This window comes from Rattus norvegicus, chromosome 3 (genome assembly GCF_036323735.1).
Source record: "Rattus norvegicus strain BN/NHsdMcwi chromosome 3, GRCr8, whole genome shotgun sequence".
NCBI classification, from domain to species: Eukaryota; Metazoa; Chordata; class Mammalia; order Rodentia; family Muridae; genus Rattus; species Rattus norvegicus.
Window position 1 is genome coordinate 176,745,970 of NC_086021.1, and position 14,136 is coordinate 176,760,105.

At 51.6% G+C, this 14,136-nt stretch overlaps 1 protein-coding gene across 1 annotated transcript in view; it reads right to left on the bottom strand.

Moving 5' to 3' along the window:
- Ube2v1 (ubiquitin conjugating enzyme E2 V1) overlaps positions 1–13,205 on the bottom strand; it is a 22,850-nt gene extending 9,645 nt beyond the window's left edge. Inside the window, exon 1 of the mRNA NM_001110345.2 lies at positions 13,142–13,205. Coding sequence (NP_001103815.2) covers positions 13,142–13,163 — 22 coding nt within the window. The 5' untranslated portion in view covers positions 13,164–13,205. The remainder of the gene's footprint in view (positions 1–13,141) is intronic.
- Between the last annotated feature and the right edge of the window lie 931 nt (positions 13,206–14,136).

The window sequence follows — 14,136 nt, forward strand, 5'->3', positions numbered from 1 at the left end:
ACACAGACATCGCCATGTCCACACCAGGAACCCGAGTCCGTCTCAGCCTTGAAGCACCTCAGTGTCAAGGTGTCATGCACAGAGCTCAGGCCTAGGGAATCCACACCAGCAGTGGCACCAGAAGGCTTGCTCCTGGCCTCCCTGCAATGTTCCCTGAGAAAAAACAGCTTAGGATCTATACAGGCCACTAGCTCTCTTTGAACCCAAGCCTCATTTGGTCAGACTCCAGCACTCACTCTATAGCACAGTGAGGAGAGGGCCCTGTCTTGAGTCCCAGGCTTCCTGACGTGCAGGGAGCAGTGCCTGTATTCCTTGGGCCCCTGACCCATAAGAGTCCTGAAGCAAACATAAGCACACAAGCTGTGTGTGTGTGTGTGTGTGTGTGTGTGTGTGTGTGTGTGAGAGAGAGAGAGAGAGAGAGAGAGAGAGAGAGAGAGAGAGAGAACTGGTCTCAGCTGAGGGCCTGAAGAAAGTGAGACAAAGGCACAGATGAGGGGTGGCTCAAGGGACAGCAAGTCTCCCGATGTGACATTCTCGGTGCCAAGGAACAGTGTGCAGAGGCTACCCAGCAGAGGAAAGGGGAAACACAGGGCAGCAGAAAAGGCCTCTGACCCATAGAGAGACCAGCAGAGTTCTCAAGAGTGTCCCGTGTCCATGTCCCAAGTGCTATGAGGGGGATGCTGAAGAGGACCAGTGGCAGTGGTGAAAAGTGCATAGTGCTGGCCCCAGCAGACAGGATTTGTCAGGTGGCCTACAGACTGTGAGAAAGAGGGGTCAGGGTTAAGGATTTAGCTCAGTGGTAGAGCGCTTGTCTAGCAAGCGCAAGGCCCTGGGTTCGGTACTCAGCTCCGGGAAAAAAAAAAAAAAAAAAAAAAAAAAAAAGAGAAAGAGGGGTCAACTCTAGCACTCAGGTTTGGTGTGAGCATCTGGGACAGACTTGCTCATGGAACATGAGGTGACTTTAGCAGTGATGGAGTGCTTCACCCTCCAGTGCCACAGTTCCTGTTATGACTGACTTCCTGGGGGCAGGAGAGATGGCTCAGCAATTAAGAGCACTGGCTGCTCTTCCAGAGGACTCAGTCAGCTTCAATTCGCAGAACCCACATGGCAGCCCACAAATGTCAGTAACTCTAGATTCAGGGGCTCTAGCGGCTTCATGCAGGCAGAACACTAATGCACATAAAATAAAAATAACTTTAAAAAGGAGTGGCTCCCTGGACTAGGAAGCAGCCCAGGGCCTAGCCCTGAAGGGCCCAGTCCCACCCCACACCCCTCCAGTAACTTCATTACTGCTGGGTGTAGCTCAGAGGTAGAGCACATGCCTGGCAGACACCTGCCTAGCTTCTATTCCCAGCATCACACAATTCTTTAGGACAAATAGCATCATCCTAATTCCCATCTACGGTAGCGGTAAAGCTCCTTTTACAAACTCGTGTTTGAAGCTGGGAGCGGTGGCTCGGGCTTTAATCCCAGCCTTCAGAGGTGGAGGTGGATGGATCTCTGAGGTTGAGGCCAGCCTGGTCTACAGAGCAGGTTCCAGGACAGCCAGGGCTACAGAGAAACCAAATCTTTAAAAAAGAATTGTGCACACGTGTACATGCATGTTCCTTGGCTGTGGTTCCTTAGGTACCTCATTTTTTGAGGCAGGGTCTCTCAGAGGCTGGTACTCACTGACGGACTGTGAAGGCTGGGCAGTGAACCCCAAAAACCCTATCCCCACCTCCAAACGCTGAGGTCACAGACATGCACCTCCATGTCTGCCTGCCTAGCTCCCACTTGGGGCTGAAGCTCAGAGGCAGATACTCAGTCTTACAAGGTTCTATCACCTGCGCCACCCCCAAGACAAGTGGGCAAGCAAAAGAGCCGTTTGACTGACAACACTGAATAGCAGCAAATGTGGTCACTGGAAAGAAAAAGGACAGCAAAAACATAAAGCGCACTGACTCACTGGTCACAATCAGTAGCATTTGTCACACCAGGAGAGCCAGCTGCACTGTTCAGCTATATGAGGTGACATCCTTCAGTAAATACAAGGATTGGACATCACGGGGGCAACAACACAATTACTTTGTTCAGAATTAAATAAAAAATGAGGGGGAAGACTGGGAGATGGCTCAACTGTAAGAGCACCTGCTCTGCAAGCATGAGGATCTGAGTTCAAATCCCTCATAGCCACGTAGAAACCGGCATAGGAAAACGTGCCTATGTGCCCATGATCCGGCACTTGACTGAGTCAGGGAGCTGCTGGTTCAGTGCAACTGTGTCTCAAGGCAGCAAGGAGATAGCTAACGTTCTGTGCTCTCGCTCCATGCTTCCTGTGCCCGTGTGCAGGCCAGCACACTCCTGTGCTTACATCCCACACACAGCGTTAGATCTAACCACTGTTAGAGACAGAGTCTCACTATGTGGCCCAGGCTGACCTCAAACTCAGAGACCCACTGCCGCTGTGTCTCAAGTGCTGGGAACATGCCAGGAAGGGGTGCACACACCTTCAACCCCAGCACCCAGGAGGCCAGCTGAGCGAGCCAGGTTTCCTTCCGGCTTTATCATCCAGACCTGTTATCTTCCTACCTGAGGAGTGTGTGTGTGTACCCCACCCCTACAAGGTACGCGTGCATATGTTCCTGCAGCCTTGGCACCTCCTGCTCTCTGTAAAAGACTTCCTCCCTTCAGCCCTGAGTCAGACTTTCATCTCCTGTGGGGGACTCTAACTTCTATGATACTTGATCTCAGAAATCTGCTGTTTTCTTTGGTCAGGCTGGGGACAGTGAACTGGTTCGGCATGGAGGGTGTCTCCCACCAACGATAACAACAGCTCTCTCCCCAGAAGCTGTGTGGTGGAAGGAGGGAACTGACTTGCATACTTATCACGCGTACACCAACAGCCCTTAGTATTCTCCCCCAGAATGGGTCCCCAGTAGGTGGTGGCAGGATGTCAGAGGGAGAGGGTAGGGAGAGAGGAGACAGGTAAGGGAGCGGGGAGGACTGGAAATTGAACCCAGGGTGCATGTGCCCACTGATCTAGACCACAGTCTGTGTACAGTAGCCTTGCCATGAGTTCAGGTTTTGCCTGCCTCCCCCTGGTCCAGCAGAGGTCACAGCACCCTTGACCTCTGTAGAAGGAGTGAGTCTGGAAGGCCGCGGTGGTGCCTGGCATGCAGCCACGGCGGTAGAGCAAGCACCTCCCTTAGTGCAGTGCATCACCCTCCAGCGCTGGAGCAGACGAGCCCTCTCCTGACACAAACCCTCTCCAGCTCAGCACTCACGGCCTTTCAGGCTGTCCCCACAGGAGTCTCAGCTGTGCTTCCACTTCAGCCTGGTCATTCATGGCAGGACATGTTGCACACCAGTTCCTGGCCAGATGTCATAGTTCGTTCCATGCTCCTGCCCCAGGTTGCTGGCTCTCTCCTTCAACTCCTGCCTCCAAACCCAACCTGGCCTGAGTCCATTCCCTGAGCTCTTGACAGGCCCACTGCTCCAGTGCGTCCATGTGGGCCATAGCTTACACTAAGCTGACTTCAATGTCCATGCCAACGCCCCTCCTCCCAGACACCTGCCAACAGGCCTCAGGCATGCAGAACACTTCCAACGGAAACTATCGCACTCTTCCCCAAATGACAGTCACTCCTAATCTTGGATGTGGCGCCCACACTTCTCCTGGCTCCATCTCAGTCAGTCAGAAATCTCCCCTCCCATCTCTGTGCAGGCCCCACCTATGTCTCTTGCTCTGCCTGACTCACTCTGCCTGGTCTCCAAGGACCAGCCTCTATAGGTGACCAGGATACCATCACTTCCCTGTAAGGGTACCACCAGCCTCTCAGTACAGCCAGGTCTTGCTCCATGGAGCCTTCCTCAATCACAGAGCCTTCCCACATCGTCACAGCAGGAGTTCTCCGGGCTTCTGGGGAGGCTGTCTTCCTTCAGCCTGTGCGCTTGCTCATTATGATCTCTTGCAGGACAGACAGCTGGCAACTATCTTCCCAACCTACACTCCTCCTCTTGCCTCTTGCTCAGCTCTAGCAAGCTGACCAGATACTTTGAACACATCTGTCTCGCCTCCCATCTCAGCACACGCTCCAGGAGTGTGCGAGTCCATCTGCTTTGCTCGCTGCCTTCTCCAGCAGGTACTTGATGTATGCTGATAAACCCCACCTTACAAAATTCTCACAGATTTCTGAAAACATACCCAGGAAATACTTACAGAGTCATTAAAAGTGAGCCTAATTATTAGTGTGTGTGTGTGTGTGTGTGTGTGTGTGTGTGTGTGTGTGTGTGTGTGTAGACCGAGTTGCATATAGCCCAGGCTGGCCATGAGCTAGTTATATTACCAAGGATGCCCTCGGTTCACCTGCCTCTAGTCAGAGTTCTAACGCAGGTGAGCTCACTAAGGTTGGATTCAGAATCTTATCAAAATGCTTAGTGAAGATTTTAAAATTCAAGCAAAATTCCACGTGACAAACAGACAGAATGAGCAGGACTTGTCAGTCTTCTGACTGCAAAGGCCAGCAGGGTCTGTAGCCATGCACCTTGGCCTAGCAGCTCTGCCCACACACCAATGCTTTCTTTCTCTTTCTGTTTCCTGCCTGTTTCCTACTATCTCACCACTTTCAGACAGAGCTATGACTCATTCAACCTGTCCCAACACACACACAATTGACCAGTTGTCTGGCACATGATGGTGGCTCTATAATGGTTCCTGGATGAACACCAGAAGCTTCTAGTCAGACTTCAAACCCTAAGTTGACTGGTCAACATCAGGTAACAACTGAGGTTATCCGACTGTTAAAACTGATTTTGTGTGTTGCCTTGTAAGCACAATTTTCTTTTCTTTTACATGGGTCCAGGGGATCAAAGCCACTTCCCCGGCTTACCCAGCAGGTGCATGCATCAAGCCTAAGTTCAGGGTTTTGTCTTTCAGTTACATTTTTCTGTGTGCACTGGAATGCACTTAAGGAAGTCAGAAGATGACAGCCAGGAGTGGGCTTTCTTCTATCACCACGTAGATCGTAGATCAATCGCAGGGACTGGATTCAGGTCACCAGGCTCTGGGGCAGGCCCCTCCACCCATTCAATCATCTGAGATGTGTGTGTGTGTGTGTGTGTGTGTGTGTGTGTGTGTGTGTGTGTGTGTGTGTGGATTCAGGTCACCAGGCTCTGGGGCAGGCCCCTCCACCCATTCAATCATCTGAGATGTGTGTGTGTGTGTGTGTGTGTGTGTGTGTAAATGTAGAACTCGGTAGCATTTAAGATGACATTTTACTTATTTTGTGTCTGTGAGTGTCTGGATGTGTCGATGCCACAGCAGCAGGGTGCTCAGAGGAGTTCGTTCTCTCCACTACCTGGGCCCTGGAACTGAACTCAGGCTGTCAGTTTTGGTACTGAGAGCCCTTCCCCAGCAATCCTTCCCAGTCCCCAGCCTTATTGTATCCTGTTTGAGACAGGATCTGGAACTTGCTGTACAGATCAAGCTGGCTTTGAACTCTGATGTACCTGCTCCTGCTGTCTTCTGCTGGGACTGAAGGCCAGCACACCTTGATCAGCTTTGTAACATTCATTTTTAGTTTTCCAAGACAGGGCTTCTCTATGCAGCCCTGGCTGTCCTGGAACTCACTTTGTAGACAAGGCTGGTCTTGAACTCACAGAGATCCACCTACCTTTGCGGCTTGAGTACTGGGATTAAAGTTGTATGCCACCGTAGATGGTTCCAACAGCCCTTCCCCAGGCCAAAGACTGTAGGAGTCTGAGGGGAACCTACCATTTTTGGAAGGACCACACTGGGGATTGCCCAGGGCTTGGCAAACAGTAGGCAAATGCTCTCCCACTGAACCTCTCTCACTAATGTGTACAGGATGCCTCATATTTGAGGTGTGCCTTCATTTCTGATCTTCCTGCCTTTGCCTCCCAGCAGCTGAGATGCCTGTGGCCAGATCCCCTTGCTTATTCTTCTTTATAAACTAGGTCGAACTCGTTCTTCACCAAACCTCACAAGAGAAAAGACTTTTCTGTACTGGGCCAGAGCACAGAGCCTCTCCAAGCAAGCTCTGCACCCAGAGGACAGTACCCACCTAGAAAGAGCTCCTTAGAGTAAAACTCACCAGTATGTGCTACTGGGGTTCCAAACTTTAAAAACTGTACAGGAAGCTAATGTAAGGTAATGCTCTAACAGTCCATGAAGCACTGAAATCCTTGTGGCCTAAGGCACCTCAGTACTAATGAACCTTAGGGCATGAATTCAAACACGAGAATGAGTTCAAAATTAGAGACTCAGATGTAGCAAGAAGTGAATTCCAAGGGCTGCCAAGCCTGACTCCCTGAGTTCTACCCTGGGAACCCCCGGAAAAGGAAAGAGTCAACACATGCAAGTTCTGACCCCGAGCCTTGATGTGGCAAATGCAATCTCAATCTCTCAATCTCTCTCTCTGCCCCACCTCCTCTGGAGAGATGGCTCAGTGGTTAAGAGCACTGACTGCTCTTCCAGAGGTCCTGAGTTCAAATCCCAGCAACCACATGGTAGCTCACAACTATCCGTAATGAGATCTGATGCCCTCTTCTTAATAAATCTTTAAAATAAATAAATAAATAAATAAATCAGAAAACAATAGAAATGTAGGCATCAGTGATATGGCCCCAGGGGCACCTGTCACCAAGCCTGACCACCTGAACTCCATTTTGGGCTCCAATACAATGGAAAAGAACCAACGCCCACCCCACTGAATTGTCCTCTGACCTCCACAAGCATGCCCAAAACACATGCCAACCTCCTAGAAAAGAAAAAAAAAGTGTGTGTGTGTGTGTGTGTGTGTAAACTGCAGGTTGACAGTTTTACATGGCATCTCAGGGAAACATTCAACCAGTGATGTGAAGCATAGAAACATATTAAATCTGTGGGCAAATGACTCTGGGGTGTGTATACACCTGCAACCCCAGCCCTCAGGAGGCTGTTGAGATTGAGGCCAGCCAAGTCTACATAGCATGACTCTAAACTAAATGCAGGTCAGGCAGATGGGGCGCTGGCTCAGGGCGACCAGCTTGCTGACTAAGCACAGGGACAGGATTCAGAGCCCAGCACCATCAGAAGTCAGATGAACTGTGTGTGCCTGTAATCCTAGCATTTGGCAGGGAGAGACAGGAGGACCAGGATTTTCCCATCATCCTCTCCTTTACAAGTCAAGTTAGAGGTCAGTCTAAGCTCACAAGACACAACCTCAAACACAGCTAACCAAGCAACCCAGGGAGCTGTGCAGATCTGAGTGCAGGCCAGGCTAGGCACACAAACCACGTCTCAAAAACAAAACACCAGCGGTGGCTCCTAAGAGGTAGAGACAGAGTCTGAGTTGGAGGTCAGCTACAACTGCACAGTAAGACCTGACTAAAAATGAAAATAAAGTCTCTCTGGGAGCTCACTTATATAACTGCAGCACTTAAGAGGCTGAAGCAGGAGGATTGCCACAAGTTCCAGGCCAACCTGAACTAAAGAGTAATGACTTGACTCAAAAATAATGTAAACAACAGCCAGGTGTACAGAGCGAGCTCCAGGATAGCCAAGACTACACAAACAAAAAAACCCTGTCTCAAAAAACTAAACACCAAAATAAACAGATAAATGAAACTAAAACACAAACATCTCTGGGAACTAGGGATTAAAAGCAGGGCTTTGGCAAACTGTACACTTCTGGATCCTGAGAGACCAGCTGCTCAGGGAGCACAGCAGCTCGCACTAAGCCTGAGAGCTGCTCTGGATGCAGTGTTACCAAAATGGACGGTGGCAAATGACTTATGTCCTGGCATTTGGTCAGCCTGAGACATCCTCCTCTGGGAACTCATGAGAAGCTCTGAGGGCGGCCAGTTTTTATCATAGGCAGAAATTAGTGGCTCTAGAAGACTCCATGGAAACCTGGCAATCTTTTTTTAAGGATTTATTTTACGTATATGAATGTTTTGCCTGCTTGTATGTAAGTGCACCATGTGTGCTTGTAGCCCTTAGAAGTCAGAAGAGGAAGTTGGATCTCCTGGATCTGGAGCTCTAGGTAGTTGTGGGTGCTGGGAACCCAACCTGGGTCCTCTCCAAAAGCAGCCAGTGCTCTTTGATCACTGAGCCCTTTCTCCAGCCCCCATTAACCTTTCAATCTTTATAGCTCAGTGTGACAGGATGGAAGACTGTTGGTGGCTCAATGACCAAGAATGAGCTGGAAGTCCAGTCCAGGAAGGAGCTACTGAACCCTGTCTCTTCCTTCTGGGACAGTCCCACTGTGAGTTCCATCCACACCTCTGCACCACCCTGCCAGACACCCTGTCCCCTTTGCACGCCAAGTCACACATCTGGTCAGAGAACTCATCAGAGCAGCCCAATCCCTTCCTGAAAGGTATCTGCCTCAACTGGCTCAGGAAGTGAGAGCATGTGCTCCAGCCAGTACTGGCCCATCAAGTACAAGGTCAAGTCTTAGAGCCCGGCATGTGGTACACACCTGTACCCCGAGGCTAGGCTACACAGTGAAATCTTCTCAGAAAATAACCAAAAACAAATAACAAAACCCCAGCAAAATCAAGAAACCCTATGTTTAAGAAGGACAAAGACCTACTTACTCTACATGTGACAACACACTGGGTCCCAACTCAGCAGGTGACAATTACTCAGGGTAAGGGCACAGAACAACTTCCTCAAACACAGAATTCATGGTGATACATGCCTTTAGGCCCCAGCACTCTGGAGGAAGAGGCAGGTCCTTAGTTTGGGGATAGTTTGGTCTATTCAGTGAGTTCCAGGACGGCCAGGGCTACACAGAGAGGCCCTTTGGGGGTGGGGTGAGGAATCACCTCATCCATCACAGTGCTTCGGCACTGTTGCGGCCCTCCAGGGTTAGGCTGAGGACTCCTAGCTGTATTCGTTCCGCTGTCAGCAAAACTCAGGACATAAAAGTAAATGAGAGAGGAAGGAAGGGAAGGCTGAGGTGATCTTGTGGCCAGCGTGTTTACGCTACATAAGCTACATTCTCAGCCTCTTAAATTAGAGCCAAGGGGCAAAAGCTGCATGAAAACTCACTTGGCAACCCTAAAGAGCCATCTTTGGGTTTATTTATATGCATGTGTCTGTGTACATGACACGGGAGTGCCACCCATGGAGGTCACAGGAGAGCAAGCACCTGACCCCCCTTGAAGCTGGAGTTAGATACAGTTGTGAGCAGCTAGGTGTGGATGCTGGGAACAGAGCTCTGATCCTCTGGAAGAGCAATGCTCTTAACCAGTGAACCATCTGGTTAAGCCCCTCTCTTGGCAATTCTTTGGTTTTTCAAGACAGGGTTTCCTTTGTAGTCCTGGCTGTCCTGGAACTCTCTGTAGACCAGGCTGACCTTGAATTCAGAGATTTGCCTGCCTCTGCCTCCCAAGTGCTGGGATTAAAGGTGGGTACTACCACCGCCAGGTGGCAATTCTGATACGATGATACCTATGATCCCAGCAATTGGGAGACGGAGGCAGTAGGATCAGAGGCGGATCAAAAGGTCATCTCCACATTCTCAACTCCACACTGTTTAAGAGCAGCCTGGGCTACATGATATCCATGACAGCCTGTCTTTTTTTTTTTTAATTTTTTTATTTAAAGGTTTACTTATTATATATGAGTACATTGTAGCTGTCTTCAGACACATCAGAAGAGGGCATTGGATCCCATTACAGATGGTTGTGAGCTACCATGTGGTTGCTGGGATTTGAACTCAGGACCTCTGGAAGAGCAGACAGTGCTCTTAACCACTGAGCCATCTCTCCAGCCTGATATTCTGTCTTAAACCAACACAAAATCAAAAAGAAAGAAAGAAATCCTACTTGCGCTGGCCCACTGTAGTGCCTGGCTTCTGTTTCTTGGGTTGAACACACTAAGAAGCAGCTATCCAGAAAGCAGGCCATGAAGGAGAAAAGGCACTTGGCTGTGAGGGACCAGAGATGGCGCGCAGTGAGACCTGTGGGAACTGGGGCCCATTACAGGGCCTTGCTGAGCTCACATCTCCCACCTCCAGCTGTCGGGGGCGGCACACACCCTGAATGGAAGGAAAGACCCAATCTCTACCACCCAGATGGTGACATTTCTAGAAGCTGGATGTGTGCATGAGGCCACACCCCTGAGTGTATATTTACAGTGGCACCTTGCCAGGGCTTGTCACTCTGGCACTTGGCATCTAGTTAACTGTCAGCTCAGGGCAGCACAGTGTTGTGGGCTGCTGGATGAGAGGAAGGGCCTGGTAGCCAAGGGCCACTGTCTGACATCCTGCAGTCCTGGACACACAGGAGAGAAGTCTCCTTGAACTGTAGACATCTTGAGTGAGTGGCTGTAGTGGGTTTGTCTCAGCTCCTCTCTGAGACCTGCGCCAAAATCACAACAGCAAACAATGTAGGAAGGTGCCAGAAGCAGACCATACTACCTGAGCACGGCACTCACAGGGACTCCAAGGCCACACAGTGGTTTCCTGGCAACCAGGGCACAGATTAATGAGTAGGCTCAGTCTAAAGGTGGCCCGAGGCCTGAACACACCTGAAGGATGTAGAGGGGAGCAGAGGCTAAACACCAAAGTTTAACTAACTAAGGTCCTGCCCCCCTCTTTAGATTTATTTATTTATTATATATAAGTAAACTGTAGCTGTCTTCAGACACACCAGAAGAGCACATCAGATCAGATCCCATTACAGATGGTTGTGAGCCACCATGTGGTTGCTGGGATTTGAACTCAGGACCTCTGGGTGAGCAGTCAGTGTTCTTAACCACTGAGCCATCTCTCCAGCCCGCTTTCCACTCTATAATGCTGTGCAGCCTCATGATGCCTTAGGGCTCAAGTCACAGCTCATCATTCCTTCTCTTCAAGGCAGTCCATCCGTCTGTCCGTGCTTCCTCCCAACACCAAACGCCTGCTCAGAACAGGCATTTATTCCTTGGCTTCCCCTTGCACCAAGTCCTCTCTCTCCATCTCATTACCAAGGCCTTTTTGTTAGGGGACAGGTACCCGTGGAGGTCAGCAGGCAACTTGTGGAAGCTGGTTCTTTCCTCAAATCATCCATCAAACTTCAATGGCCCCATGACCTTTAATTTCATCTTTCAACACAAGTGTCCCCAACACGACACTGCATGGATGGTCCTTCCCCGCAGCCATCATCATAGGCCACAGGACTTGCTCTTCCCACCACTAGTCTCAGTTCCAATGTCGCCCCTGAGAGAAGCCTGTCCTCTCCTCTTCAGACTGACTCACCACCTCACACTTCAGATGCACTTCCTACATTTGGGGTCACTTTATTGCCATCCCAAATGGCCTTCTGTCTGGTTTGAATGAAGCCTAAGGATAGTGCTGTCTACCTTGTCTGCTACCATAACAGGACACAACAGGCCCAGTAACCATCTGTGGAATAGAGAGACTTTGTGGAAAGCCTGTTTCAGGGTGCCTTGAAGTCTGTCTTATGTTACCTAACCTGTGCTAAGTGCACTTGCTTCTTTTTGTGGTGAGAGGGATAGAACTCAGGGCCTCCAACTTGCTAGCAAAACACTCTAGCATGAAGCCACCACATCCCAGCCCAAGTTCCTTTGGGTTCCATACACAGCAGTTGCTGTGGTGCTACTGTATTTATCTGCACTCCTGAGGCATGGGTAGGGCCTCAGAAGTGAGACGTGGCTGTCAAACTGGATCATGAGATGTTCTAAAGTAATTTCAATCAGTGCCACCCCAGTACTGGCTGCCAGACACTGCTCTGGGAGATGCCCTCCATCCCACCCCAGTCCAGCCTGACTCAGAGTTGGTCTTCCCAAGTGCCCATGACCATGTGTTTGTTGGTGAATGGACTGACTTGGCCCTGCGTAGTTTTCTCCAGGACACAACAGGCACTGTGTGGTGGATCGCTGCAGGCTGAGCCTCTCTGCTTCCCATCCCCACAACACCTGCTCTTGAGGCTCTTGAGCAGCTCCAAGACACTGCTGGTCTGTCCTTACCCCTTGCTCACCTCCACCACCAGGCTCCCGAGGGCGCAGACCCACACCAGAAGGGAGCACCCAGTCTCTCCTGAATCCTTCTTCACTGGAAAAGCAGACTCTTCTGCCTTCCCAGACCCCTTCACCAAACCCACTCCACCTTCTCTAGACTGCCAGACTCCATGCCCCTTAATCAAGTGCGAGTTGTTGGTACTAAGGCAGACCCTTCAAGATTCCCCATCTGCCCTTCTCTTAGCCCACTAGAGACCGGCAGAGCTTCTCTCGCAAAAGCACCCCCTTTCCCTCTTGTTATCCCTTCCATTTAGTCCAAGGGTTCTCATTTCACTGTTCCTCTCTTACCACACCAGATAATGGAGAGTTTCTGAGTTGAACCTACATATTTTCCCCAATTATCCGAAGGAGTAGAAGGAGTGACAATCACTTCCTCCATCCGCTCCGTGCAGGAAGAGGTTTTTCTCTAAAAGAAGCATCTGCGGGACTGCACCCCATCCCATTCTCCCCACCGCAGAAGCTTTCCCAACGGCGACACGGCCCAACAGACCTCCCCCCCAACACACAGACCAGGGCTTCCGAGGCACCTGCTCGCGCCCATCCAACGCGGCGCTCGGCTCTCAGCGCGCCTTCTGAAATCTATCCCTGGTCTCTGCAACCCAGGCCTGCTCCCACTGCAGACGCCTGGCTCAGCCCGTGCAGGTGCCCCGATTTCCAGGGGAAGCGACCACCATGATGCTCTCCCTCTCACAGCCCCGACCCTAAATTGGCGCGGGGCCCCGGGCGGCCTCGCCTGCCGCCCGTGGGGCTCCATCTCCTCCTGTGCTCCCTAGGGTTGCGCCCGCGTTCCCCCGCCAGGCACCCCCAGCTCCCAGTCGCTCAGGCCAGCTCCCAGTGGGACCTCGCCCGGGCATTCCCTAGCACACTCGGCCCCTCTGCCGGCCTCTCCTCCACCCCCCGCCCCCCGGAGGCGCCTGAGCCTCCGGCTTGGCCGCACCGCCCACGGCCCGGCTGCCCCCGCCCGGGCTTCCGGCCGCCGCCTGCTCGTTCTAGGCCCGGCCGCTCAGTGAAACGCAGCCACTGGCAGAGCGCGGAGCCCCGGCCAAGCCAGTATGGCCTCCGCTAGCCCCGGACTCAGCCCAAGCAGCCCGCGCTCCGTCTGCCAGCACGCCCGGCGCCCCCGCTCACCCGAGCCTGTGGTGGCTGCCATCTTGCGTCGCTGTCGCTCGAAGGCCGGCCCCTTCTTCACCCCCCCCTTGAGTTTTTCTCGGGCGCTGGTGCGCAGGCGCAGACGTAAGCGCAGGCGCAGACGGTGCCGCTGACGCCCGCTCGGGGTCGCAGGAGCCGGGCGGGAAGGGCTTTGCCCGAGTCTTCAGTGAGCGAGCACGAGGGCGGAGTAACCTGCAAGCTCCGCCCAGCCCGGGCGTGGGGGAAGAGTGCAGGTGCTCGGCGCCAGGGCCCCCGGGTGACCGTGCTCTTCCGGGAGAGCAGAAGGGGGAAGGGCTGCGGAACCCTGCGCCTGTTCCCAGGCTGTTTCCAGTCCTCACCAGTAGCGAAAATGAAACTGAGAGAGATGAAGTTCATCTCAACTGTTAAGTAGCTGAGTCAGAATTTGAACCCAAGCCAGGTGATCTTTGTTATGGGGTATCTGAAGAAAAACACACCGAAAGGCCTGAATACGTAAAATTGTGGACCACTACAATCTTTCCAGCATTGCTGCAGCTCTGGGGCATGCAGGGACAAGGTGCAGCTAGGGAGTCGAGAACCTACCTTCCTTGAGGCGGGCTTTCTTTTTGTTTGTCTAGGGGTTTTGTCTGAGACAAGATCTCAACTCAGCTGTCCTAGAGCCATTAGACAGAGGATGACCTTGAACGTCTGATTCTTTTGCTTCCACCTCCTGCTGGGGTTGCCGGCTTGTGTTACACCTGGTTTCAGAGTTCTTAGAGACTGATCCCAGGGCTTTGTGTCTGCTGTGCATGGTCTTTACTAAAGGCGCCAGATCCCTAGCTCTGCAATTTTCCACTCTTAGATTTAAGCATTCATTCACCCAGATATTTATTACACATCTATTATGTGGGAGAACTGAGCTAGGTGCTGGGGATGGCAACATCTCTGCGAAGTGAGATTACTCTTCTCAAGTACTTACGTTCTAGTTGGACAGAGAACGAGTAACAAATATAAAT